This window comes from Stegostoma tigrinum, chromosome 49, assembly GCF_030684315.1.
Source record: "Stegostoma tigrinum isolate sSteTig4 chromosome 49, sSteTig4.hap1, whole genome shotgun sequence".
NCBI classification, from domain to species: Eukaryota; Metazoa; Chordata; class Chondrichthyes; order Orectolobiformes; family Stegostomatidae; genus Stegostoma; species Stegostoma tigrinum.
The window spans coordinates 3,699,083-3,725,798 of NC_081402.1; the positions used below are offsets into that span (position 1 = coordinate 3,699,083).

Here is a 26,716-nt window from a genome sequence, read left to right on the forward strand (position 1 = left end):
TATTAGGACATTCCCAGGAATGGACGGTTTGAGTAATATAGATTCAGCTAGGACTTCTTTCACTGGAGTGCAGAAGGTTTGTAATGGTTTATAAAATCACGAGGGGCATAGATAAGGTGAATACCAAAAGTCTTTCCCTAGGGCAGGTGAGTCCAAAACTAGGAGCCATTTTTTTTAAAATTGAGACGAGAAAAATTTGAGGACGGCCCAAGAGGCAACTATTCCTCAGGGGTTGATTTGTATGTAGAATGAACGGGAGATGCAGATACAGTTACAACTTTTGAAAGAATTTGGATAGGTACACAAATAGGAAAGGTTTAGAGAGACATGGGCCAAAGGCAGGCAAGTGGGACTAGTTTAGTTTGGGAAACTTGGTCTGCATGGGCCAAGTGCTGTATGACTCTCAGCAGGTGGTCAGTCTGAAATTCTCACTCTCCCAGAGGGCAGCAGAGGACCAGATAAATATATTTATGGCCGAGTTAGAGAGATTTTGATCAACATTATGGAGAGGGGCACAAACAATAAAATGGAGTTGAGGTCACAGTCAGCTGAGACATGATTTTATCAAACAGCACAGTAGCTTCCAGGGGCCATATGGTTTCCTTCTGCTCCATTTCACATTGATCTACATATATGCTTTTTGCACCTTCTCCAGTGGTTTTAGACACTTTTTGAAACATGGAGACCTAAACTTTGCACTTCACTTAACCAAAGCTGCACCAGTTCAATTTAACTTCCCTGTTAGTTGATGATATCCCTCGAGGAATAACCTCGTGTGCCTGTAAGAGAATGGAAGGTGATGGCTACCTGCATCTCCTGGGCATTTAGGACTTCCGTCTGCCCAGTGATCACCACTGTGTCTGCTTCAGTCTCTCCATCCATAATATCAGTGTCTGCCACACCAGTGGGAGCCTGGTCTCCCTGTGTCTCAGTCTCTCCAGTCTCTCCTGCGCAATTGACAAAAGATTTTTTTTTCAAAAAAGAAAATCAGCTCAGTACCAGTGATCATACAGGATATCAGCACTAAGTTACACATTAATCTTTAATGGTTCCATGTGGGTAAGATGACACGCCTATTAACACTGAGCGCACAGGACAGAATTCATTCTCTGCTCGGGACCTTCTGACTTTGCAGCCATTAATGTTAGAGACATCAGCTGCCTGGGCCCTAAAGCTCAGGAATTCCTTCAGAATCTCTCTACCTCTCTCATTTGTTCTCATTCTGGTGGACTTCAAGTTAAAGGGTTGCAAACGTGCATACACTGTTATATGACTGTTTTTCTTGAACAGTGTTTGCAGGCTTGGGTTTTGTAGTTGAGGAAAGCCTGCTACAAAACAAACTGCTCAACCAGTGTCTCCTGTTTCGGAAGCACCTTTGTATCAAGTTCAGGAAGAACAACTGAAAAGAACTTCTCAGCATCGTAATTTCTGAGCAAGCAGCATCTGACAAGGCCCCAGTTACAACTGTTATTAATAACTACACTTTTCGAAAGACTTCAGAATATTCCAGGCCTTATTCTCCTTTTATCTTCAAGAGAAACTGCATTTGGCCAAAAAGTGTCTTTCATTTTGAAGTTAATCTCTGTAGAGAGAAGTCCCTACTCTGCTTTCTGTGGATTAGTTAGAGGGGCAAGCATTTATATTCTTGTATTACAAATTACATCTGTTGACTAATTCTACACCTTCACTCAACGGATTCTCTTGTATAATAAGCTGGTTATCATAACTTGGTTAACACTGCTTTTCGTTTCAGGTCAAGTAGAAAGTATACAATTAGCCACACTGTCACCCAAGCGACAGTGCACTCCTCTGAATCCATTCATAATCCCATTAAGAGATAGTAAGAATGGCCGATCCTAGAGTTGGAGATAACACAGCATGGAGCTGGAGGAGCACAGCAGGCCAGGCAGCTTCAAAGAAGCAGGGAAGTTGACATTTCGGATCGGGAACCTTCTTCAGAAAAAGGGTCCCGGCCCAAAACGTCAATTTTCCTGTTCCGCTCCTCCAGCTCCACACTGTTATCTCAATCCCCTTACAATGCTCCTCACACCTTCACACACCCACACCTTCAAGACAGGTTTCCTGATGCTTCATGTGACTCAATGCCTGATTTTGCCTGCTAATGCTCCTGTGAAGTATCTTGGGAGATATTACCAGGTTGAAGGGCCAATAAGAATGCAACTCATTGCAAGAACAGCATTTACCAGAATCTGGCTGGTTGCCATTAGCATCACCGCTCGTGATGTGCGTATCCTGCTCGGATTTGTTCTTGCTCGAGGCGTTCTTGCTACTAAAGAGGCTGCTCGGCTGGTTGACGATACGAGAAAGCGTCTCCAAAGGCTTCAGTGCAGCGTTCACCGTGTTCGCCATGTTGGGACTTGGAATAAAGAAAAGAATCCACATTTGGAAATCTCACCAAAGGGCGTCCATACCTTTTAAGGACAGCACTGAAAAGCATATAGAGTATAAAAACAGGACAGCAGACCCAACAGGCCTGAAATGGTGCTGACACTTCCAAGTAAGCCTGGTCCACAGCCCTACCTTAATCTCAACTTCCCATCCTTTCTTGCCTCCTGTTTACCCAAACACATCAAGATTATTTACCTCAACTGGGTAACCAGTTCCACATTTACAGCTCTCTCCAGCAAAACAGATTTCTACTGTATTCCTGATGGAATTATTAGTGACAACCTTATGCAGACAGACCCCCAAGTTAGTCATCTAAAAGTGAAAAGAACTTTGTTTGTCCCATCCAATCTGTTCATCACTTTAACAGCCTTTGTCATGTTTACTGCACGTCGATTCTAAACTAGTGTAAAACAAATTCGTTCAGTCTTTAACCGGTATAAGTCACCCTTCATCTCTTTAAGCAAGCCCACAGTCAATCAGCAGAATCTGTTGGTTAAGCAGACTGCTAAGTGAATAATTTAATCTTACACCAACTGTTCCTTCCTGCTGTCCCAGCAAAGTTCCTACCTGAAACCTTCTGGATTGGAGCAAATTGTTTAACAAGGAGGAGTTGTCTAGTTGTTGCAGCAATGGGCAATGTCCCAAGATCGGGTACCTTTCCCTAGTGAGGAAGACTTCCCCTAGCTCTTCCCAGGCAAACAGGTCAGACCTCGAATTCAAGAATCACGGCTAACACTTCATAGTAGGTCTGATGGCACCTAGAATTGTCTTACAAAGTATTCAAGATTGTAACAAAGCTGTTCTAGTGTAGAGGGAGCGTCACTCTATATCTAACCCTTGCTGACACTGTCCTGGGAGTATCTGATGGGGTGACTGTAGAGAGAGCTTTGCTCCGTACCTAAACCCGTGTGGTGGATGGATAACAGGTATATCTTGTGCAGCAGTTTCCTCAAGCCTAGGACACAAAACCTCCCAACCCGTTAGCTCAGAACGTGAGAAAGCACAGATGAGTCTCAGCAGCCATTCAGGTATCGGGGAGCACCAATTGGGGCTGCAGATCTTCAACAAAACATGAAGGCCCTGGACAGAAGACTTGAAGTGGAGAATGAGAAGCTCTGCTACCTGGACAAGTCGAGACTGTGAGGCACTCTGGCCAAGTCGTTCACAAGCCCCTTCTTCAGGAACAGTCGGATGATGTTGTTCATGCCATTGTGTTGCGTTTTGACGGCATTGCTGCTGTAGAAGCTGGAGGTGGATGGGCATGACTCCATGATGGTGCTGATGATGCACATCACAGCTTGCAGCCTGTGGGGAAAGGCAGTCAGTGGAACAAGATTAGGGTGGTGGCCCTGAGACCCTACAAGCCACACAAAGAACTACTGAATCCACTAGCCGTTACCTGGCGTGTTTCTCTGTGCTCTCCGCCATAGCCAGCGCTCGGCTAAGGGCCGCTTTGACCTCATTGACCAAGGCAGCTTGTGCTTCAGTGCTCTGCGTCGCTGCCGCCAGACTGGCCAAGAAGAGCCGGGCCAGTGCTGGTGTGTCTTTATCTCCCACATTCTGGGTCTGGGGTAAAAGGTGATCCAGGACAAAAGCCAGGACGCTGCAATCCTGCAGGGAGGGGGGGGGGACACAGAGACAGATAGAATTAGCACCCTGAGGTGAAGAGAGAATAAACAGCTTTCCAGACATCACCACCACTGGCAAAGTTGCACGTAACCTCAACTCAGAGCCACAGGGATGCACAGCACAGAAACAGAGCCTTCGGTCCAACTGGTCCATGCTGACCAGATGTTCCATATTAACCTAGTCCCATTTCCCAGCATATCCCTTGGCCCGTATCCCTCTAAACCCTTCCTATTAAGGTACCCATCCAGATGCCTTTTAAATACTGTAATTGTACCAGCCTCCACCACTCTCTCTGGCAGCTTATTCCACACAACCACCCTCTACATGAAGCTGCCCCTCAGATCCCTTTTAAATCTTTCCCCCTCTTACCTTAAACCTACACCATCCAGTTTTGGACTCCCCTATCCTGGAGAAAAGAACTTTGCTACTTACCTTATCCATGCCCTTCATGATTTTATAAACACAAGTCACTCCTCAGCCTCCAACACGACAGGTCAAATAGCCCCCAGCCTATTCAGCTTCATTCTACAGCTCAAGCCCTCAAACTGGCAATATCCTTGTAAACCTTTTCTGAACCCTTTGAGGTTTCACAACATCTTTCCTAAAGCAGGTGACTAGAAACTCCAGAAACAGCCTAACCAACGCCCTGTAAAGCTGTAACACGGGTCTCAACTCCCATACTCAATGCGCTGATAAGACAGACAACTGTACCAAATGCCTTCTTCACGATTACTTGGAATAACATTGGTTGTCCCTTCACTATCCGTCCCAAGAACCCAGAACTCCATCTCGACCAGCACTGCAGGTGCAGCTATGCTACACTGAATGCAGCCGTTTAAGGTCACTGCTCCTCACTGCCTTCAAGGGATGATTAGGAACTGGCAACAAACGCCAGCCTTGCAAGTGATGGCCACATCCTCTCCTAGTCAGTCAGAGTCAGTGTGGAAACAGACCCTTCGGTCCAACCACTCCTTGCTGACCATAATCCCAAACTAAAATAATCCCACTTTCCTGTGCTTGGTACACCTTTCCTCATGTACTTATCCAAGTGTCTTTTAAATGTAGTAATTGTACCAAATCCACCACTTCCTCTGGAAGTTCATTCCACACACAAAAATCACAACAAAAAATTTTCCCTCATGGCATTTTGAAATCCTTTTCTCTGCTCATCTTAAAAACATGCCCCTTGGACTTGAAATCCCCCGCCCTCGAGAAGAGACACCTGGCAGTCACCCCACCTAAGGTTACCTCTCAACCTCCTGTGCTTCACAGGAAAAAAGTCCAAGCCTTTCCAGCCTCTCCATATAACTCAAAATCTCCACTCCCAGCAACATGATGGTAATTCTTTCATCAGCCCTCACCAGCTTAATGATATGCTTTCCATAGAAGGGTGGCCAGAACTGGGCACAGTATCCAGGTCAGAATGCACTAATGTCTTCTACAACCTCAACATGACATGCCAGCTCCTGTACTGCAAGGTCTGGGCAATGAGGGCAAGCGTGCTAAACGTTGTCTTCACCACCCTCAGGAAGGTTGGCAATTCAGCCCATCAAGTGCATTCCCTGTCACTCTCAGAGATTAAATCTCAAAGGAAAAGTAAAAACAACGCAATGTGGGAAAACTGGGAACGACCAGAAGCTCCATTCTGACCACTTATCATTCAGGAAAGCCCAAACAGCAGGGGGTATGCTCCCCATTCAGCCGTCGGGAATGAGGAGTAGTAACATTTGATGAGGCAGACCATCACATTTTACAGACAGCACAAACTGCTGCTAATTCAACACGCAGCCAAAGCATACAGCAGCCTGTCTTGCGTACGTACATACATATGCAGGACAATTAGGAACAAGGAGGTCTCTCAGCCTCTTGAGATCACTCTGCCGTTCACCAAAATCACAACTAATCTTGTTGGCCCACATTCCTGCCTACACACCCCCACCCCCTTGCTCAGCAAGGATGTATCCATCTCTGCTTGGAAATATTCACGTAACACTTTGAGGAAGTGACATCTAAAGTCTCTCGGCCCTGGAGGACATCATTCCCGCTCACTTGTGTGTTAAATGGGTGTCTCCTGGTTGTAGATTTCTCTACAACAGAAAACATCCTTTCCACACCCAACCTGTCAAGATTCTTCAGGGACTGGACATGATTCACTCGCAGCACCTTACTCTTATACACCTCAGTGGGTACAAGTCAATCCTGGCATAGAACAGTACAACCCCTTTGGCCCATTACGTTGTGCTGAACATGACGCCAAATTAAACTACTCCCTTCTGCCTGTCCTTGGTCTATATCCCTCCATTCCTTGCATATTCACGTGCTTACCTAAAAGTCCCTTAAACACCCATTATATATGCCTTCACCACCAGGCCTGGCACTGCATCCCACATTTCTACCACTGTGTTTAAAGAAACTGCCCCTCAGATCTTCTTTGACCTTTCCCCTTCTCACCTTAAATGTATGCCCCCTAACATTAGGGATTTTATCTCTGGGAAAAAGATTCTGACTGTCAACCCTATCTCTGCATCTCATAACATTATAGGACTTCTATCTAATCTCCTCTCAGCCTCCACCACTCCAGAGAAAACAGCCTGGGTTTGTCCAGCCTCTCCTTATAGCACATACCCTCTAAGCCAGGCAGCATCATGGTAAACCTCTTCTACATCCTCTCCAAAGACTCTACATCCTTCCTGTGATGTGATGACCAGAAATGAACGCAAATCGTTAAGTATGGCCGAACCAAAATGTTATAAAGCTGCAACATGGCATCTTGACTCTTGCACTCAAATTCCCCGACCAATAAAGGCAAACATACCGTTCGCCTTTTTTACCGCTCTGTATACTTGTGTGGCCATAAGACAGCCTACCTGTTGTAGGTATTAGTCTGGTAAACCTGCTCTGAATTACTTCGAACATACTCACAGCCTTATGGTACTGGGGGCCATGGCTCTCTCACCTCTTTAATGAGTTCAGACTGGCCAGCTGTATAATTGTACCCGGCTATCAGGGTGGCAATGCCAATGTATGAGCGCACCAACTCGGCCAGCAGCCTCAGGATAGTGGATGTCGGCATGAGTGGTTTGCTGGCTTTTGCCTTCTGCTTCCCATCCTCCGAGGCTTTGTCCCCATCCTTGTCCTTCTTGCCATCCCGGTTCTCCTCTGGGGTGGAACCTGAGCACAGAAAGGGGGAAGGCAGCTTAATGCACTCGACACGGACAAACATCAGCTCGAGCCTGCAGCCCCCAAAAAAGAACGCTAACAACTTGCATCCATACACAGCTTGGGTGTAGACAGAAAACATTGCTCACATGCAACCAGGCCAAGGGAAGGGAGTTTGAGTCAAAAGGGGGAGTTATCAAACAGGGTAAATAAAAGCATCTTTGAGGAGGGGGTCCTCTGAGGAGCAGACACTGAAATCAGGAGAGTTTGGGGTGGGAGAGAGAAACATTGAGCCCCAAGGCACACAAGGAGGGATCAATGATGGTCACAATCCTAGGCACTGCCTGAGTACGGAAACTAATTGAAGGAGGTAAAGCTGGAGAGGTGTACGGGTCTGTGTACGTGTGTGTGGGGGTGCGTGTATGCTTATGCATCTGCGTGTATATGTATGTGTAAGTGTGTGCATGACCACACTTGCTTTGAGTTAGTGGGGGTCATGGGGAGTGAAAAGGAAGACCGAGAGGAGCACTTGGTAGAGAAAAGGGAGTTTTTGGCTGTAGTTTGAGTTTGCAGGTAGATAGGGGTGTTTTCCACTCCTGGCAAAAAAACAACTCAAAGGGAAAGACAGTCATGAAAATATGAACCATTCCCTATGACAGTAAGGGGCCTTGGGGAGGTGAAAAGGTCAGGTAGCATTGTGTGTCCATCAGCACACATGTACAAACTGCACTGGTCAGACCATTACCTGGCTTAATCTAAACAAGTCCTAAATTTTAGTTCACCGTGAACTGGAACTCGCTCATTTTCAGCTGCTAAAGCTTCTTTGCCCTCATCAGAACAGAAGCTAGAATATCAAATTCCGAAGGAATGAACACTTTATAAATGCTCATTGCTAGGAATAAAAAGGCATGAGATGTCTGAGCTTTCCTCTGAATTGTCGGGACAGAACCAAAACAGCAAAGGGAACAACAATTTAGATGAAACGCATGAGAAGAGGGTGTGATTGGCCAGCTGGCAACTGGAGTCTGATTGGCAGAGACCGCACCATGGGGAATGCATAGAAGGGTGCACAAGGCCCACGTGCTCACTGTGTGCGGAGAACACATCCAGGCAATGGGTGAGTTTTACATTAAACAAAACCTTGGAGGGGTGGCGATATTTCCCTGGAGAATGGCAACATCTCAAGCAGTCACCACCCCCCCTTGATGCCCGAGAAATAGCTGCTGCCGCAGAAGTTTGGAACGTTTAGCTTTGAGGCAGTGAACGAAGACAAACATCGAAGCCATTAGCGATATTCTGACACCAAGCTGCTGAGTTGGAAAGAGAAATTTGGGAGATGCACCATGGAAAGGCTTGAAATGCAACAGCAGCCTCAACAATCTCAACTTGCTCAAAGCCATTTTATAGTTATTACTTTTGCACTGCAATGCAGGAAACACAGCAGTCAATTAGACATCAGGAGGCTTACCCTCTCCTTGCGATGTGCCAGCCTGATTGGAATCAGTCGCTGCACCATCAGCAACAAAGACCTGGGTCTGCAGGATAAAACAGAGTTAACACTGACCACATCACTCAGGGATCAAACCATCCCATCATTCACATTTTGCCTTACGTAAGTTAGTTCCTGAGAAGCTGGGCACTGGAAAACCAATAGTATACAAGATTGAATTGAATGATTGGTTCCAATTACAAATGAGCATCGATAATTTGAAAATTACTCTTTCAGTGAAATCTTACAGCTAGCAACAGACCCGTCCCCCACCGGTACTGTACCCCAGTGTTATACAGGGACAGACCTGTCCCCCACCGGTACTGTACCCCAGTGTTATACAGGGACAGACCTGTCCCCATCGGTACTGTACCCCAGTGTTATACAGGGACAGACCTGTCCCCCACTGGTACTGTACCCCAGTGTTATACAGTGACAGACCTGTCCCCCACCGGTACTGTACCCCAGTGTTATACAGCGACAGACCTGTCCCCCACCGGTACTGTACCCCAGTGTTATACAGGGACAGACCTGTCCCCCACCGGTACTGTACCCCAGTGTTATACAGTGATAGACCTGTCCCCCACCGGTACTGTACCCCAGTGTTATACAGGGACAGACCTGTCCCCCACCGGTACTGTACCCCAGTGTTATACAGTGACAGACCTGCCCCCCCACCGGTACTGTACCCCAGTGTTATGCAGTGACAGACCTGCCCCCCCACCGGTACTGTACCCCAGTGTTATACAGGGACAGACCTGTCCCCCACCGGTACTGTACCCCAGTGTTATACAGTGACAGACCTGCCCCCCCACCGGTACTGTACCCCAGTGTTATGCAGTGACAGACCTGCCCCCCCACCGGTACTGTACCCCAGTGTTATACAGGGACAGACCTGTCCCCCACCGGTACTGTACCCCAGTGTTATACAGTGACAGACCTGTCCCCCACCGGTACTGTACTCCAGCATTATACAGTGACAGACCCGTCCCCCACCGGTACTGTACTCCAGCATTATACAGTGACAGACCTGTCCCCCACCTGTACTGTACTCCAGCATTATACAGTGACAGACCTGTCCCCCACCGGTACTGTACCCCAGTGTTATACAGTGACAGACCTGTCCCCCACCGGTACTGTACCCCAGTGTTATACAGTGACAGACCTGTCCCCCACCGGTACTGTACTCCAGCATTATACAGTGACAGACCTGTCCCCCACCGGTACTGTACCCGTGTTATACAGTAACAGACCTGTCCCCCACCGGTAACAGACCTGTCCCCCACCGGTACTGTACTCCAGCATTATACAGTGAAAGACCTGTCCCCCACCGGTACTGTACCCCAGTGTTATACAGTGACAGACCTGTCCCCCACTGGTACTGTACCCCAGTGTTATACAGTGACAGACCTGTCCCCCACCAGTACTGTACCCCAGTGTTATACAGTGACAGACCTGTCCCCCACTGGTACTGTACTCCAGCATTATACAGTGACAGACCTGTCCCCCACCGGTACTGTACCCCAGTGTTATACAGTAACAGACCTGTCCCCCACCGGTAACAGACCTGTCCCCCACCGGTACTGTACTCCAGCATTATACAGTGAAAGACCTGTCCCCCACCGGTACTGTACCCCAGTGTTATACAGTGACAGACCTGTCCCCCACCGGTACTGTACTCCAGTGTTATACAGTGAAAGACCTGTCCCCCACCGGTACCGTACCCCAGTGTTATACAGCGACAGACCCGTCCTCCACCGGTACTGTACCCCAGTGTTATGCAGAGACAGACCTGTCCCCCACCGGTACTGTACCCCAGTGTTATACAGCAACAGACCCGTCCCCCACCAGTACTGTACCCCAGTGTTATACAGTGACAGACCTGTCCCCCACCGGTACTGTACTCCAGTGTTATACAGCAACAGACCCGTCCCCCACCGGTACTGTACTCCAGCGTTATGCAGTGACAGACCTGTCCCCCACCGGTGCTGTACTCCAGTATTATACAGGGACAGACTTGTCCCCCACCAGTACTGTACCCCAGTGTTATACAGGGACAGACTTGTCCCCCACCAGTACCGTACCCCAATGTTATACAGCAACAGACTTGTCCCCACCGGTACCGTACTCCAGCGTTATACAATAATAGACCTGCCCCCACACCGCCGCCTCCTCCTCCCCCCCAGTACTGTACTCCAGCATTATACAGTGACAGACCTGTCCCCCACCGGTACTGTACCCCAGTGTTATACAGTGACAGACCCGTCCCCCACTGGTACTGTACCCCAGTGTTATACAGTGACAGACCTGTCCCCCCCAGTACTGTACCCCAGTGTTATGCAGAGACAGACCTGTCCCCCACCGGTACTGTACTCCAGCATTATACAGTGACAGACCCGACCCCCACCGGTACTGTACTCCAGCATTATACACGGACAGACCTGTCCCCCACTGGTACTGTACTCCAGCATTATACAGTGACGGACCCGACCCCCACCGGTACTGTACTCCAGTGTTATACAGTGACAGACCTGTCCCCCACCGGTACTGTACCCCAGTGTTATACAGTGACAGACCTGTCCCCCACCTGTACTGTACTCCAGCATTATACAGTAACAGACCTGTCCCCCACTGGTACTGTACTCCAGCATTATACAGTGACAGACCCGTCCCCCACCGGTACTGTACTCCAGCATTATACAGTGACAGACCTGTCCCCCACCTGTACTGTACTCCAGCATTATACAGTGACAGACCTGTCCCCCACCGGTACTGTACCCCAGTGTTATACAGTGACAGACCTGTCCCCCACCGGTACTGTACCCCAGTGTTATACAGTGACAGACCTGTCCCCCACTGGTACTGTACTCCAGCATTATACAGTAACAGACCTGTCCCCCACTGGAACTGTACTCCAGCGTTATACAGTGACAGACCTGTCCCCCACCTGTACTGTACTCCAGCATTATACAGTGACAGACCTGTCCCCCACTGGTACTGTACCCCAGTGTTATACAGTGACAGACCTGTCCCCCACCGGTACTGTACTCCAGCATTATACAGTGAAAGACCTGTCCCCCACCGGTACTGTACCCCAGTGTTATACAGTGACAGACCTGTCCCCCACTGGTACTGTACCCCAGTGTTATACAGTGACAGACCTGTCCCCCACCGGTACTGTACCCCAGTGTTATACAGTGACAGACCTGTCCCCCACTGGTACTGTACCCCAGTGTTATACAGTGACAGACCTGTCCCCCACCGGTACTGTACTCCAGCATTATACAGTGAAAGACCTGTCCCCCACCGGTACTGTACCCCAGTGTTATACAGGGACAGACCTGTCCCCCACCGGTACTGTACCCCAGTGTTATACAGTGACAGACCTGTCCCCCACCGGTACTGTACTCCAGCATTATACAGTGAAAGACCTGTCCCCCACCGGTACTGTACCCCAGTGTTATACAGTGACAGACCTGTCCCCCACCGGTACTGTACCCCAGTGTTATACAGTGACAGACCTGTCCCCCACTGGTACTGTACCCCAGTGTTATACAGTGACAGACCTGTCCCCCACCGGTACTGTACTCCAGCATTATACAGTGAAAGACCTGTCCCCCACCGGTACTGTACCCCAGTGTTATACAGGGACAGACCTGTCCCCCACTGGTACTGTACCCCAGTGTTATACAGGAACAGACCCGTCCCCCACTGGTACTGTACTCCAGCATTATACAGTGACAGACCTGTCCCCCACTGGTACTGTACTCCAGCATTATACAGTGACAGACCTGTCCCCCACCGGTACTGTACTCCAGCATTATACAGTGAAAGACCTGTCCCCCACCGGTACTGTACTCCAGCATTATACAGTGACAGACCTGTCCCCCACTGGTACTGTACTCCAGCATTATACAGTGAAAGACCTGTCCCCCACCGGTACCGTACCCCAGTGTTATACAGCGACAGACCCGTCTTCCACCGGTACTGTACCCCAGTGTTATGCAGAGACAGACCTGTCCCCCACCGGTACTGTACCCCAGTGTTATACAGCAACAGACCCGTCCCCCACCAGTACTGTACCCCAGTGTTATACAGTGACAGACCTGTCCCCCACCGGTACTGTACTCCAGCATTATACAGTGAAAGACCTGTCCCCCACCGGTACTGTACCCCAGTGTTATACAGTGACAGACCTGTCCCCCACTGGTACTGTACCCCAGTGTTATACAGTGACAGACCTGTCCCCCACCGGTACTGTACTCCAGCATTATACAGTGAAAGACCTGTCCCCCACCGGTACTGTACCCCAGTGTTATACAGGGACAGACCTGTCCCCCACCGGTACTGTACCCCAGTGTTATACAGTGACAGACCTGTCCCCCACCGGTACTGTACTCCAGCATTATACAGTGAAAGACCTGTCCCCCACCGGTACTGTACCCCAGTGTTATACAGTGACAGACCTGTCCCCCACTGGTACTGTACCCCAGTGTTATACAGGGACAGACCCGTCCCCCACTGGTACTGTACTCCAGCATTATACAGTGACAGACCTGTCCCCCACTGGTACTGTACTCCAGCATTATACAGTGACAGACCTGTCCCCCACCGGTACTGTACTCCAGCATTATACAGTGAAAGACCTGTCCCCCACTGGTACTGTACTCCAGCATTATACAGTGACAGACCTGTCCCCCACTGGTACTGTACTCCAGCATTATACAGTGACAGACCTGTCCCCCACCGGTACTGTATTCCAGTGTTATACAGTGAAAGACCTGTCCCCCACCGGTACCGTACCCCAGTGTTATACAGCGACAGACCCGTCCTCCACCGGTACTGTACCCCAGTGTTATGCAGAGACAGACCTGTCCCCCACCGGTACTGTACCCCAGTGTTATACAGCAACAGACCCGTCCCCCACCAGTACTGTACCCCAGTGTTATACAGTGACAGACCTGTCCCCCACCGGTACTGTACCCCAGTGTTATACAGTGACAGACCTGTCCCCCACCGGTACTGTACCCCAGTGTTATACAGGGACAGACCCGTCCCCCACCAGTACTGTACCCCAGTGTTATACAGCAACAGACCCGTCCCCCACCAGTACTGTACTCCAGCATTATACAGTGACAGACCTGTCCCCCACTGGTACCGTACTCCAGCATTATACACGGACAGACCTTCCCCCCACTGGTACTGTACCCCAGTGTTATACAGTGACAGACCTAGGCCCTCTTTAGTATGCACCGCTCCACAGGCCTCACCTGGAGACAGACAATCCCGAACCTTTAGATACTCACGTTGATGGTGAAGCTCTGCTGTGAGTCGAAGTCACTGCCCTGCCGTGTCAGCGAGCGGTACTGCTGGTACATGTCATCTCCCACGTCCTGCAGCAACTGACTGAGCTCCTGGTTCACACTCACCAGCTTCACCTCAACCTTCTCAGCTGCGGCCAGGGGGCACGGAGAGGGCGAGAGAGAGAGAGAGAGAGAGGGCGGGAGGGAGAAAAAGTAGGTCAATAAATCCAAACCTGCCATGGTTTCAACTTCAATGCCACCCCCCCGAAGCTGCTGAATCAGGCTTCAATACAGGAGTTGATCAAAGTTGGGCAGGCTTAGAACTCGCAATGGGAGCTGCAGTGTAGCTGATAACTCCTGAGCCTGCAACCCTCCCCCACCTTTCCTTCAGAACTCCTTCCTCAGCTTATGGGACCTGAAACGTTAGCTGTTTCTCTCCCCACACAGATGCTGCCTGACCTGCTGAGTTCCTCCAGTGATTTCAGCTTTTGTTTCAGATCTTCAGCATTTGCGGTTTTATTTCAGATGGACAGAAGTGGGCTCAGTTCAGAAGAACAGGGGCACTCAAGCAGCAGACCAGAACTAGATGTCAGTGCTTTCAAACTGGCATCATTCTTTTAGGACAGATGAGAATTCTCTCATTCTCAGATGAGTGCAACTTTGGAACTCTGCCACAGAAGGCTGCGGAGACACAGTCATTAGATATTTTAAGGGAGAGGCAGATGGGTTCCCATCCCTAGCAAGAACCTATTGTTACAGGGGGTGAGGGTGGCGCAGCTGATGGGAATAGATGGGATCAGCCACAGTCTTATTGAATGGTGGAGCAGCTGCCTTCAAATTTGAATGCTTCGGTTTCGACTCTCAAGAAAGTGAGCAGGGCAAAAGCAACAGCTAAGAGCCAAAACCCAAATCAAGAGGCCGACTAGACTGTACCAGTGTGACAGAGATTACACCAAGACCACTGCACCCACAGCTGACAACTGTCCACAGCAACACCAATGACAGCTACCGGATCCTTCAGCCAATTCCTCCTATTTATTAATGGCATGTGGCCTTTTGTTCCCTCCAGTTTCAGAGCACTAGACAAAGCCTTCACTGGGTCAGTTCTTAGTGTGCTACCAGGAACCTCCTGTGCAACAGCGTGCACAGTGAAATTCACCATCCTCCGGGCCACGGCACAATGGGACATACCGTCATCAGGTGCATGGTAGGCCGACAGTGCATTCAACATGTCGTAGATGACATCTTTGATGGTATCAGGAATGGTTGGGAGCGGGGATGGCTTCACCGGCGTCGTTTTGACCAGCTGCACTGCATTGGGGCCCTTGATGCGCAAGTTCTCAAACTCATCGTCAGAGGCTGAAGGGACAAAGAACAAAATTACTTTTTAGTTCAAAAACAGAAGGTGAAGTTTGGTGGTTAAACGGTATAATCAGGAAGGCAATGGCCTATTGGTATTATCGCTAGACAATTAACCCAGAAACTCAGCTAATGTTCTGGGGACATGGGTTCGAATCCCAATGGTGGATTCTGAAATCAATAAAAAGTTTAAAATCTGGAATCAAACACTGTCAGGAAAAACCCCTCTGGGGTCACTGATGTTCTTCGAAGGACCTCTACCGCCCGTACCCAGCTTGGCCCACGGGCAATTCCAGACCTACAGGAAAGCAACTGGCTCTCATGTATCCTCTGAAATGGACAAGGAATTCACTCGGTTGTATCGACTGACTGCAATCGTTCAAGAAGGCAGCTCACCATCCATCACCTTCTCGAGGGCAACTAGGGACCTGCAATATATGCTGGCCAGCTGTCAACACTCACGTCCCGAGAATGATGTTAAAAAATATATTTTAAAAAACACTCAGCATCAACTCCATTTCCCCACCCCATTTCACATGTTTGATTTCCCGAGTGTTCAAAAACGTACAAACATACAGTTCTCCAGAGCCAGGATTTTGCTGGGAATGGAGGGCTTGGAGATATTTTAAAAAAAAGAGTGGAAAGTCTGGAACTTCTTTCACTGGAGCATGGGAAGCTGAGGGCTGACATTAGAGGTTTATAACATCATGAGGGGAATGGATAAGGTGAATGACAAGGGTATTTTCCCTAGGGTGGGGGAGTCCAACTCAAGATGCAAAAAAAGACGACAGGAGGGGCATATTTTCTTAAAAAAAAAGTGGTTTGTGCGTGTGGAATTCACTGCCACAGGAAGTGGAGGATTCTGGTAGTTACATTTAAAAGGCACTTAGATAAGTTGAAAAATGGGAAAGGTTTGGAGGGATATGAGCCAAGTGTAGGTGTCTGGGACTATTCTAGTTTGGGAACATGATTTGCATGGACGAGTTGGACTGAAGGGTGTGTTTCCACGGTGTACGACTCTATGACTCCATAAATACTAGTTTGAAAGCTGACCTGTGGGAAACAGGCCTGGTAGAGTCAGAAACAAAGTTGATAGTTAACTGAAAAGAATGGCATTCAACCTCAAGCTGATCACGTCAGACCCATTCAACCTCAAGCTGATCACATCAGACCCATTCAACCTCAAGCTGATCACGTCAGACCCATGAACTCTACCCCTCCAACTGGATTTCTTTCTGCCAAGTGTCAGTTTCCATCTACTTTTCATGATTTTTGTTTTGCTTCCTCTGAACACTTGGGTGATACAGAACTTGTTTACTGCTGAAAACAAGAGAAATTTCTGCCAAAGCTTTGCATCTTGCGCTCTTCAGGTCAATTTGCAAGAACGCCAAAGTAAAGAAAAACAAATACTTCAGTATTTTTGCAAATGGCCGATTAGCACAAGATGACAAGCTCGGTCAGAAACGTGTTTGTTGCTCAGGAATAATTAGCTCTTTGGCACTGACATAAACTCTGGCCCAATGCTTCGTTTGTTTCCTACAATGGTTGACAGTCCCTTTTGCCTTATGCTACAGGACAACTTTGTCATTTAATCTTTCCTGCCCTCTACCTCCCTCCCACCTTTCAAAAGTTTTCTGCCTCACTTCAGGTTCCAAGGAGTGGGGAGCTCTTGCCTCAAAACCTTTGCTGCAGATGATGCCAAATCTGCCGCATTTTCTTCCAGAACTTCGCATCTGTTCCAGATATGCAACATTTGCAGTATTCTGCACTTACTCAAGAACAGTACCAATGAGTGTGTTGTACAAGTCACTGATTTATGCTCTATTCATGAAGACATTTCATTTCGGATATCAACTTATGGACTTGAGTTTTAAAGGACTGCGGAAAATACATCTATTTTTCCTGCAGGTTTCCCTCTGAGCCACACACCATTGTGGCACATCAAATGTTCCTTTCTGTGAAGATACAATGGCTTTAAGTAGTAAAACGTACTCCAATAAAAGAAAACAGCTTGAGGCGCCTCGGGTTTTTGTTAAACTGAGAACAATAGAAGCAGCCTGAACGGGTGGGGTAAGCTCTCACAGAAACATGATTTTTCGTCTTAGTTTATCAGTAGCAGTTGTTGGGATCTTGAACCTGAGTTCAGAAGCTGTACGTCTCTCCCTCGAAGTTTTCCCCTGATGTTTTTCCCTTCTGTGAGAGAATCTATTTTGTTGAACATGCCTGTGCCAAGGATGTGTTTATGGGATATTAGTAAATTGGAGCAGTTACTGTTTAGTAGTTAAATCATCTATTATTCTGTTATGTCTTCCAGAGATAAGTTATTCCAATTCCTTCCTCCTTTTGTTGTATTTCAACTATAGTGGATGAGTAAAGTGAGTTTTGCTTAAAACTAAACCCCAAGGCCACACAAGCTACATTATTGGATACAAGTAGACTATCCACCATTGCTATCTTAAAACCATTCGTCAAAAACAAAGGATAAAACACACCTCTTAAAGCCGTACTATTGTCACCTCACCTACTGTAACCGAGGACGGTTACTATCCTGGAACTTCCCCCTTAACTGGACCAGGGCTGTATCTATCACCTCATGGGCCAAAGGGGTCCCACAGGGTGGTTCCCCACCACCTCTTGGGGGCAACTCGGTGTGAGCAATAAATGCCAGCATAGCCAACGCTGACCACAGCCTGTGAAAAAACCTGGAGAGCCACATCGAACTCAAAACATTAAGCCTCTCTCTCTCTCTCTATACACAAATACTGCTAGACCTGCTGCGATTCTCCAGCACTTTTGTTTTTATTTCAGATTACTAGAACCCATGGTATTTTGCTTTAACAGAAATCAAATAAAACCCACCAGTCCCATTGCCACGGGGTGCAGGCAGGGCTATCCTGATACAGTTCTTGGCCACCTCCGTGAATATCTCGGGGTTCCTGCAAGCAGCCGGTCCCAGGACTCGCAGGATGTAGTTGATCTCTCTAGATCCCAGGCTCCCGGACACCACGCCAGAGGTCGTGCTGCCTGCCCCACTGGTAGCGGCCGAACGCACCACCTGAGAAATAGAGGAAAGGGTCACAATGAAAGAAAACTGCCACACTTTATCAGTGCTAGGTTACCTGAAGCCCAGGACCTGTCGTCTGGAAGGTGACCACACAAGATTTCAGACAAGAATGCCAAGCCAAAAAGGTGAGCTGTCGTTGCACTGAAATACAGCAGTCAGAGCCCAGCTTTGCTTCCTCAGCTTCTTGTCAGGATCATAAGACATAAAACATTACATTCCGACATGTTGCTGATCACAGCTAATTTCTTCCAGTTACCCTTGCAGGACAAGACCCAGCAGTCACAGAAGTGAGTACTAAGCCCAGTGGCACTTGCTGAGATTGACACATACCCGATCTCAGGGGAAGTGCAACAGTTACAACCAGTTGGCTTAAGAAAAAAAAATAAATTATTTCACGAGATGTAGGCCTAAATAGCATTTACAGGGAATCTTTGATTTATGAACATGATCTTACACAGGGATCTCACGGGACATGGGTGGTACTGGCTGGACCAGTATTTACAAGGGGTCCCCAATTTATGAACACAATCACATATATGCTGAAGCTTTACAGATCCAATGAACGGCTCCTTAATATTGTGCTGCATTGTGCTCCAACTTGCGAACAGACTTGAGAACAGAACTCACTCGCGTCACGGGGGCTGCCTATGCTGCCAATCCCAAACAGCCTACAGAGTTGATTGGAAATCCACCTTGCTGTATGGCTACTGTCATATATCCACTAGACCAGGTGGTACGGCAGGTTTACTCCCCCGAAAGGATGTAGGTGAACTAGATGGATTTTTACAATCATTGACAGTGGTTGCATGGTCAATACCGCCCTCAACTCCCCACCAATTAGGTCTACATTTTCTTGAATTTAAAATTCCACCATCTCCTCTTGCTGGGATTGTAACTCATGTCTCCAGATGAACACCCTGAAGTTCTGGGTTATACCGTTACACCACCACCTTCTACAACAATCAAGCGTTAGGCAGGGGGCCTAAATGAGGACAAGGGTTCAACCTCTAGGCACTCAGTATGCTGACCCTGACCGCCTCATACGGGTATAGAGTAAAGAAACAAGCAGCAGCTGTCCTTCCCCATCTACATCCAGGGTAACAATCAAAGCCAAGTTCTCAAGGGCTCCTTGGCGCAAACTGTTATCTCCCTGTTGATGCTGCCAGACCTGGCAAGTTTCTCCAGCAATTCTCGTTCAGGACATTAACCAGGGTTTCTTTATCTAGGGGGCGTGTGGGGTGGAAATCTGTCAGTGGACCTACAATCCAAAAATTGGGTGAATTGGGAAGCATTTTGTCTACTTCTGCAAATCCGTGACTACTTCGGGAACAGAGTGAGACCCTGAGGCATAACATTTGGAGGTGGGAGACAGCCTCTCTCGCCAACTTTTACTTGCTATCTGAATCTCAGAAGGGCAGCAGGGTGTGCACAGGAGGCAAACACGGAACATAACAGCACAGTACAGGCCCTTCGGCTGTCGATGTTGTGTCGACCTGTCATACCAATCTGAAACCCATCTAACCTACACTATTCCATGTACGTCCGTATGCTTGTCAGAAGGGCACGCCTGCCAGAACAGGCCTGCAGCACGTACCTTTTCCATGGTGTGCTTGAGCGTACAGGGATCCTCAATCACATGCCGGAAAAGCAACGTCACCAGCGGTGTGAAGCCGTTGAAGCCAGAGCCCTGCGTCAGGTTCAGGATCATGCGGGTGCTGCCCAGCTCTGCGAACATCAGGGCACACTTGTGCTCACGGGTCAGGCGCAGGCACAGCCGCAGGGTGGCGTGCAGCGTGTCGGGGTCCACTGGGACACTGATCATGCTGACACATGACCGGATTAGCACTGTCATCTGCTCTTCTGTCAGTCCCTGGATGACAATGTCGTTTGCTTTAACTTCTTCACAAGGTTCCTTCTCTGCTGTGGCTTCGGGGACAGGCTCCACATCTTGAGTAGTAAAAAGAAACGCACAAAGATTAATGAAGGTCAGAACTCTGGCGTCTCAAATCAGACATTCAAATTCTCACTCAACAACTCACCAGGAAGCATCAGAAATTAAAAGAAAAGGGGGTTTATTTGGCAGCTTTCACATCCTTATCAGTTTACAACCACGAAGCAATCTTAAATGTAAAAGGCTAAAAGATCAAACTGTCCTAGTTTTACTGGACCATTGGGCTGCTCTCTCAGACAGTGCAAACAAGACAACAAGAGTAAGAAATGACTCACGGTTGTTTAACCGGAGTGTCAATGCAGCTCCTCTAGTGTGCGTGAGTGTCCCTGCCCTGCTCTGTGGCCGTTTCTTAAAGGCCGTGTGTGTCCGTCTCTATCTCAGGCAAGGGAAAGAGACTGAGAAGGATGGTCCTTCGTGATGAACTTAGCCAGTGTGAGAGTTGAACCCACTGCATCACAGACCAGCTGGCAAGCCAACAAAGTTAAGCTACCCCCCAGTCTGAAATGTAATGTAGGAAAAGCAGCAGGCAATTTGGATCACTGACTATTTCAATGTGACCACCTCTCAATTGACTGAACTCCAGGTGCTCCTACACACATGACCTTTCCTCACAGGAGACAAGGCTTCATCCTGAGAATCAGTTAACCGGACCACGGTGGCTCAGTAGTCAGCACTGCTGCCTCTCAGCACCAATGACGTGGGATTGATTCCAACCTCGGGCAACCGTCTGCGTGGAGTTTGCACATTCTCACCCTGTCTGCAAAAGTTTCTCCTGGGCATGCTGGCTTCTTCCCACAGCTCAAAGATGTACAGGTTAGATGGATTGGCCATGGGAAATTGTCCATAGTTTCCAGGTGTAAATCAGGTGGATGAGATGTGGGAAATGCAGGGTTGCAGGGAAAGGGTAGGGGGATGCTCTTCAGAGGGGCAGTGTGAACTTGTTGGACTGAATGGCCTGTTTCCACACTGTAGGGCTTCCGAGTCTCTGCATTTATATCCTCTAACAGGTGAATGCCCACCCCACACGTACTGCAACACTTACCAGGAGAACATGAGGAGGAATCAGGAATAGGCAGTGAGAACCACATGTATTCACGGGACAAAAAAAAAGTCAGAAGAGTAATGACACAATACCAACAGGATCCCAAGCTAAATCAGACCCCAGCCCACACCCATCTTGACCCAACACAATACTCAGACGAAACTTAGGTAGTGCTTTAAACCATTCTGAAATACAGAAGGTGTGCAGTCTTTCCAGGGATCAGGTCAGATTCTAAAACAGGAATAGGCTTATGAGAGCTTCAATGCTTTGAGCTACCAGTCCCTCAATCCACTGGTCACTCAATCAATTACACTCCTAATGACCGTCACCAACAGCTCTGAAGTGAACGAAAGCCCGTGCAGACACCGGTCGCCGTGAGGGAGGGAGGGAGGAAGGAAGGAGCTTGATTCAGGGCCCATACCGTTGGCCTTCTCTTCCTTGGATTTGGCCTCTGTCTCAGGGTCGGGTTCCTTCCCTTCTTCAAGGGTTTTCTCCAAGTCTTGCACAAACTGGGAGCTGCCGCTGCCCTTGCAGCTGGGTTCCTTCCGGGGCAGGCGTTGCAGGGTCAACATCACTGGCCGTCGGTTTCCGGTTTCCTCGTTCACCTGGAGGCAAAGACAAAGATTAAAAGCAGGTCTGGGTACGTGGACAAGCAGTGCTATGACCAAAGGTGGCAGGCCCACAGCCAGATGGGATATGGGCACCGCTGGCTAGGCCAGCATTTATTGCTCATCCCTAACTGCAAATAAAACCCACCAATCTCAGGCAGGCAAAGGGTGTGGCATCCATTAAATGGAGGGGTTGCTGGCAACTGACACACACAGAACGTGCATTGCAGCAACAGGTTATTCACTGCCTTAACGGTTCACAGGGATGTTGGTGCCCCACACGTGCATTTCCCATCCCCGGCAGCACTTCTCCCACCAGACACCATGTTCTTCTATTGTCTTCTTCCTCGTGTTCATGTCCAGGTCCTCCCCGCCTCCCCAAAAGCGCCAATGCGATTCACCTTGGCTGCTCTGAGAGCGAAAGTCCCACCTTCCCACCCCCATTGGGCAAACGTACACATGAATTAGCAGCAGACTGTGACCAGGCATTAATTTTGTAGCTGATCTGAATTTTTTTTAAAAAAAAATTCATTCACGGGATGTGGGCAGCGCTGGCCATTTATTGCCTATCCCGAATTACAGAGGGTAGTTAGGGTTCATTGCTGTGGGTCTGGAGGGAGGGGGCGGTGAGCGGCACAAATACAGTGCACCTCATTACCTGCACCATGGTGTTGAACTGCACGGTGTACCTCCTCCGGCCGGCTGTGAACCGCACGCTGGTTTCTCCTGCCCGCCAGGCTGCGTCGATGGTGCTGTTGTTGCTCGCACTGTAACTGCACCAACGCCCAGATCGATCATCAAACCACCTCCAGTTATTCCCAGTTGGCTGCAGATACTTAGAGGAGAAACACAGCAGACTGTAATCTTGAGACTGGAACTACGCTTTCTCCCCACCAACCACCACAGACCCCTCGACTCACACAACCCTGCAACATGCTTTCAACTACAGGGTCCCAACAACCAAGAGAAAACAAAGGATGATAACACTCTAAATGACTCAAACGGTATGAACCAAGTGTTGATATGGGGTTGGGAATGGAGTTTTGACATCATCCCTTGATACTGTGGTAACACCAGAGAGATAACAAATCATAGAATTCCTACAGTGTGGAAGCAGGTCATTCAGCCCACCAAGTCCACAGTGACCGTCCAAAGAGCATCCTACCTACCCACCTCCCAACCCTATCCCTGCATTTCTTCTGGTTACCACTCTTAACTGCACACTCCTGGGCACTACGGAACAATTCAGCACGGCCAATCCATCCTGAGCTGCATTTCCCTGGACCCTACGGGGCTATTTAGCGTGGTCAATCCACCTTAACCTGCCCACCTTTGGTCTGTGAGAGGAAACCCACACAGACACATGGAGAATGCACATGCACACTCCACAGAGACAGTTGCTCCAGGGTGGAGTTGAACCCAGGTCCCTGGTGCTGAGAGGCAGCAGTGTTAACCACTGAGCCCCGTGCCACCCCACGGCACATTTAAAATGGCCCCAAAGTAACAGCAGCTGGCTGGGTTGAACATGCCGGCCATCAACTACATAAGGGCAGACCGGGTACTGGTGGCATGGCATGTTCCCTTCTGTGAACTACACTCCTAGCATTTACAAAGTCCAATCTGGTGGCCTTGACTGTTAATACTTCTTCCCCTAGGTGCCTGCATTGACACTATCTCGATGGCTACTTTGCTACCATTTGTAAGAGGAAGCTGAAGAATGGAAATAGAGCAGGCTGGTGTTGGATGGAAAGGCTCAGAATACGGGTGAGCTGCAAACAGCTCAGTGGGTCTTGCCCCATCACAGATGCAGCAGGGTCACAAACAAGAGCCAAGCACAGCTAATTATTTGGCGCAATGTGCTTTTTAAGCTCGACAGCAATGGTTAAGCATGTGGAAATTTAATCAGGTCCGGCTCACGTACTGAAAATTCAGCAGTCACCTTGTTCATCTGCGCTCTCCTCTTGGAGGACACGGACATTTTCTCGTAGAAATCGATCAGCAGCAGGACAGGAGTAATCCACCTGAGCAGAAGCAGGAAACAGCAGTTACACGTTAGGGCTCAGATTTAATGTACACAACACTGCTATGTTAGCACACCAGGTTGGACCCCTGCAGCCACACAGAACTGTGTATGTCTCACCTCAAGCCTCAGAAGTAATGAACCAGCTTGGTCTCTGTCATGGACAGGAAGCTGAGCGAATATTCAGATCTGATAAAGGAGGAACTGATGATGCATACTGGCCCCTTGAGCAAAGGAACCCTTTAAACATTTACCAATTGACGTAATTTAATCCTTTTTAAAAAAGTGTGGATGAGCAACCCAACTCACGAGCGGTCTGCAAAACCCATAAAATAATTATCTTGTGTTTTTGATTGTGGATGGAAATGGGACGGTGGGAAGAAGCAGTGCATTTTAAAAAGCAGCTCAGTAAAACACACTGCAAACCATGTTGATGCTGCTACTTTGTTGAAGCAGCAGGGGAGGCTGCCTGCAGATGGGCAGGGGACGTGCACAAGTGAGATGTGGTTGGCAACTGGTTGCAGATTGGTTCTGGGGAGTTGTGACCAGTCGTAGATGACGAAGGCCGTCAGCCTGACAACTCAGGAGCTGAACTGTGGATGTTAACAGTAGTGGCAGAAGCTTTCAGGCTGTTGCAAAGGACAGATGGTGCGTCTAACAGCGAACACCGGAGCTGACTTTCCCTTACCAGCTGCTGTAAGCAGAGGCCTTAAAGCAGCAACTAAGGCATTTGGTGTATCAACTGCCTACATCTCCTGTGAAGGAGTGAGCAATACCTGGCAAACAGAGGCTCCTAGGCCACTGAACAACGTCTTTTATTCCCTTCAATCGGTAACACCAACGTGTTTACGCCCATTAGTGTGTGCGTGCTTATGTGCTGGTATGTCTTACAAGGGGAATAGAGTTTTAAGTTGCAGAATTACATGTTAACAGTTCATAGTTGGTTACCAAATACACAAAGACTCACTTGGGCGTGTGCACTTCTTTCTGTTCCTTGGCAGCCTGAAGACAAGGCTGCGCCACCTCCAGCAGCTTGATCAAGACGTCCAGGATGCCACTCGTCTCTACAATCCTGGCACAGGTCAGCTTGAGCTCCTGGAAACAGAAACGCAAGCACAGACCAGACTCAGAGGGAGGGAAACACATTCTTGGGGAGTCAGGATCTTGACACCTGACAACAATGCAAACGCCTTACCCCTTCCAGAAGAGGAAGCCCATTCAGCCCATCCTAAATCAAGGTGCCCACACTTTCCCAAACTGTTCGAATATAATCTATCCACCTGACCCACAAAACTACAACAAGGCATATTGTGCCCAGACGTCTAACTCACTCGTGAGTCATCAGCACTGAGTGGTATTGACGACTGACTCAACCCCTTCCATTGCTGATTTCCCTTCTACCCTACTCCCCAGGACCCTCCTGCTCTGCTTCACCATCTGCACGCTACCCGACTCCCGGAAAAACCCTCCACCCATCACCACCCCGCCCCCACCAACAGAACCATATGAAGTGCATACCTCGAACAGGAGGGTAAGGAGAAGGATCCGGGTTGCAAGGTTGGAGGCCTGAGGTAGAGTGGCCATCTGGCTCGTCCATTCTGCCACCGTCTTGGTGTCGCTCGTGGTCAAGGGGAGCGCCGCTTTGATGAGGACATTGGCAGCTTCCCACACCTGCTGGGACACACACAAACACTGACCCTGCACTACCAATGCAAGACGCACCGCACAGCAGGAGGGGACAGGAAACAGGAGGGTCCGAAGAGAAACACCGCCAGCCAAGGGCTGTTTGCTGGTGCTGAGACGGGGGAAAAGAGTTTCTTTTCCCCTAAAAAGGGATTGAGATCCAGAATGTACTGCCCAAAGCAGTAATGGCAAACAACTCCAACCTTTGAGGGGGAAGTCAATAAGTGAAATAGAAAGGAGCATGGCAGTGCGATTAACTCTGCAGCTCTCCTAAACAACCACCTCTGCTTTCGGTCAGCACTGAACAACTCAAGTACCTTCAAGCAGTCGGAACAGTAATCCTCAATATAAACATAGTGCGAGCATTGCAACCACAGGCTTTGGCCTGTAGCTAACTAGTTCACAATGGAACAATTAGAGATCCTGAGAGGACCTGACAGGGTGGCGGCTGAATGGAAGCTTCCCACTTGTGAGACAGGCTAGGGCCAAGGGAGACGCTGTAAAAATTATAGTCTCCCGATTAAGATGCAGACGAGGAGGGTTTTTCTCCTCATGGGTTTGAATGCAGTTAGCCACCAACAGAACCTTAAAAATGGTCTCTCACCTGCTCAACCACCTGCTTGAGGATGAGGTCCCTGTAGTCAGCCCCATTGCGTTTGACAGCAGTCATGATCAGGTCACAAACCCTGTACACCGTGTCCGGTAACTCGTCCAGAAGGTGGAAGCAGCCTGGCAGCATCTTCTCTGTGAAGGTGTTCAGCTCGTCGGGCTCAAGGGGTGCCACGTCCTGATATCTCTCCAGGCTTTTCACCTCCTCCTCCTCCTGCTTCTCGCGGGCCTTGCGTTCCTCCTCCTCCTTGCGACGGGCCGCTTCCTGGCAAAGTGCAGTCAGAGCCAGGTGGGAAATGCAACTGGGAAACCGTAGCCAGATGCGAGATATAAACCCTTGCCTCGCCAATCCCACAGCGCCGGGGTTAAAGCGACACACTACGGTCTGAAC

At 48.9% G+C, this 26,716-nt stretch overlaps 1 protein-coding gene across 1 annotated transcript in view; it reads right to left on the reverse strand.

Moving 5' to 3' along the window:
- The window catches only part of huwe1 (HECT, UBA and WWE domain containing E3 ubiquitin protein ligase 1), a 221,466-nt gene that overhangs the window by 78,434 nt on the left and 116,316 nt on the right, over window positions 1–26,716 (reverse strand). The window contains 16 exon segments of the mRNA XM_059643207.1: window positions 808–947; window positions 2,205–2,377; window positions 3,532–3,714; window positions 3,809–4,020; window positions 6,995–7,209; window positions 8,666–8,732; window positions 13,993–14,138; window positions 15,181–15,348; window positions 18,208–18,403; window positions 20,007–20,359; window positions 21,827–22,010; window positions 22,672–22,848; window positions 23,953–24,034; window positions 25,001–25,128; window positions 25,552–25,704; window positions 26,321–26,590. Of these exon segments, the coding sequence (XP_059499190.1) occupies window positions 808–947; window positions 2,205–2,377; window positions 3,532–3,714; window positions 3,809–4,020; window positions 6,995–7,209; window positions 8,666–8,732; window positions 13,993–14,138; window positions 15,181–15,348; window positions 18,208–18,403; window positions 20,007–20,359; window positions 21,827–22,010; window positions 22,672–22,848; window positions 23,953–24,034; window positions 25,001–25,128; window positions 25,552–25,704; window positions 26,321–26,590 (2,847 nt within the window).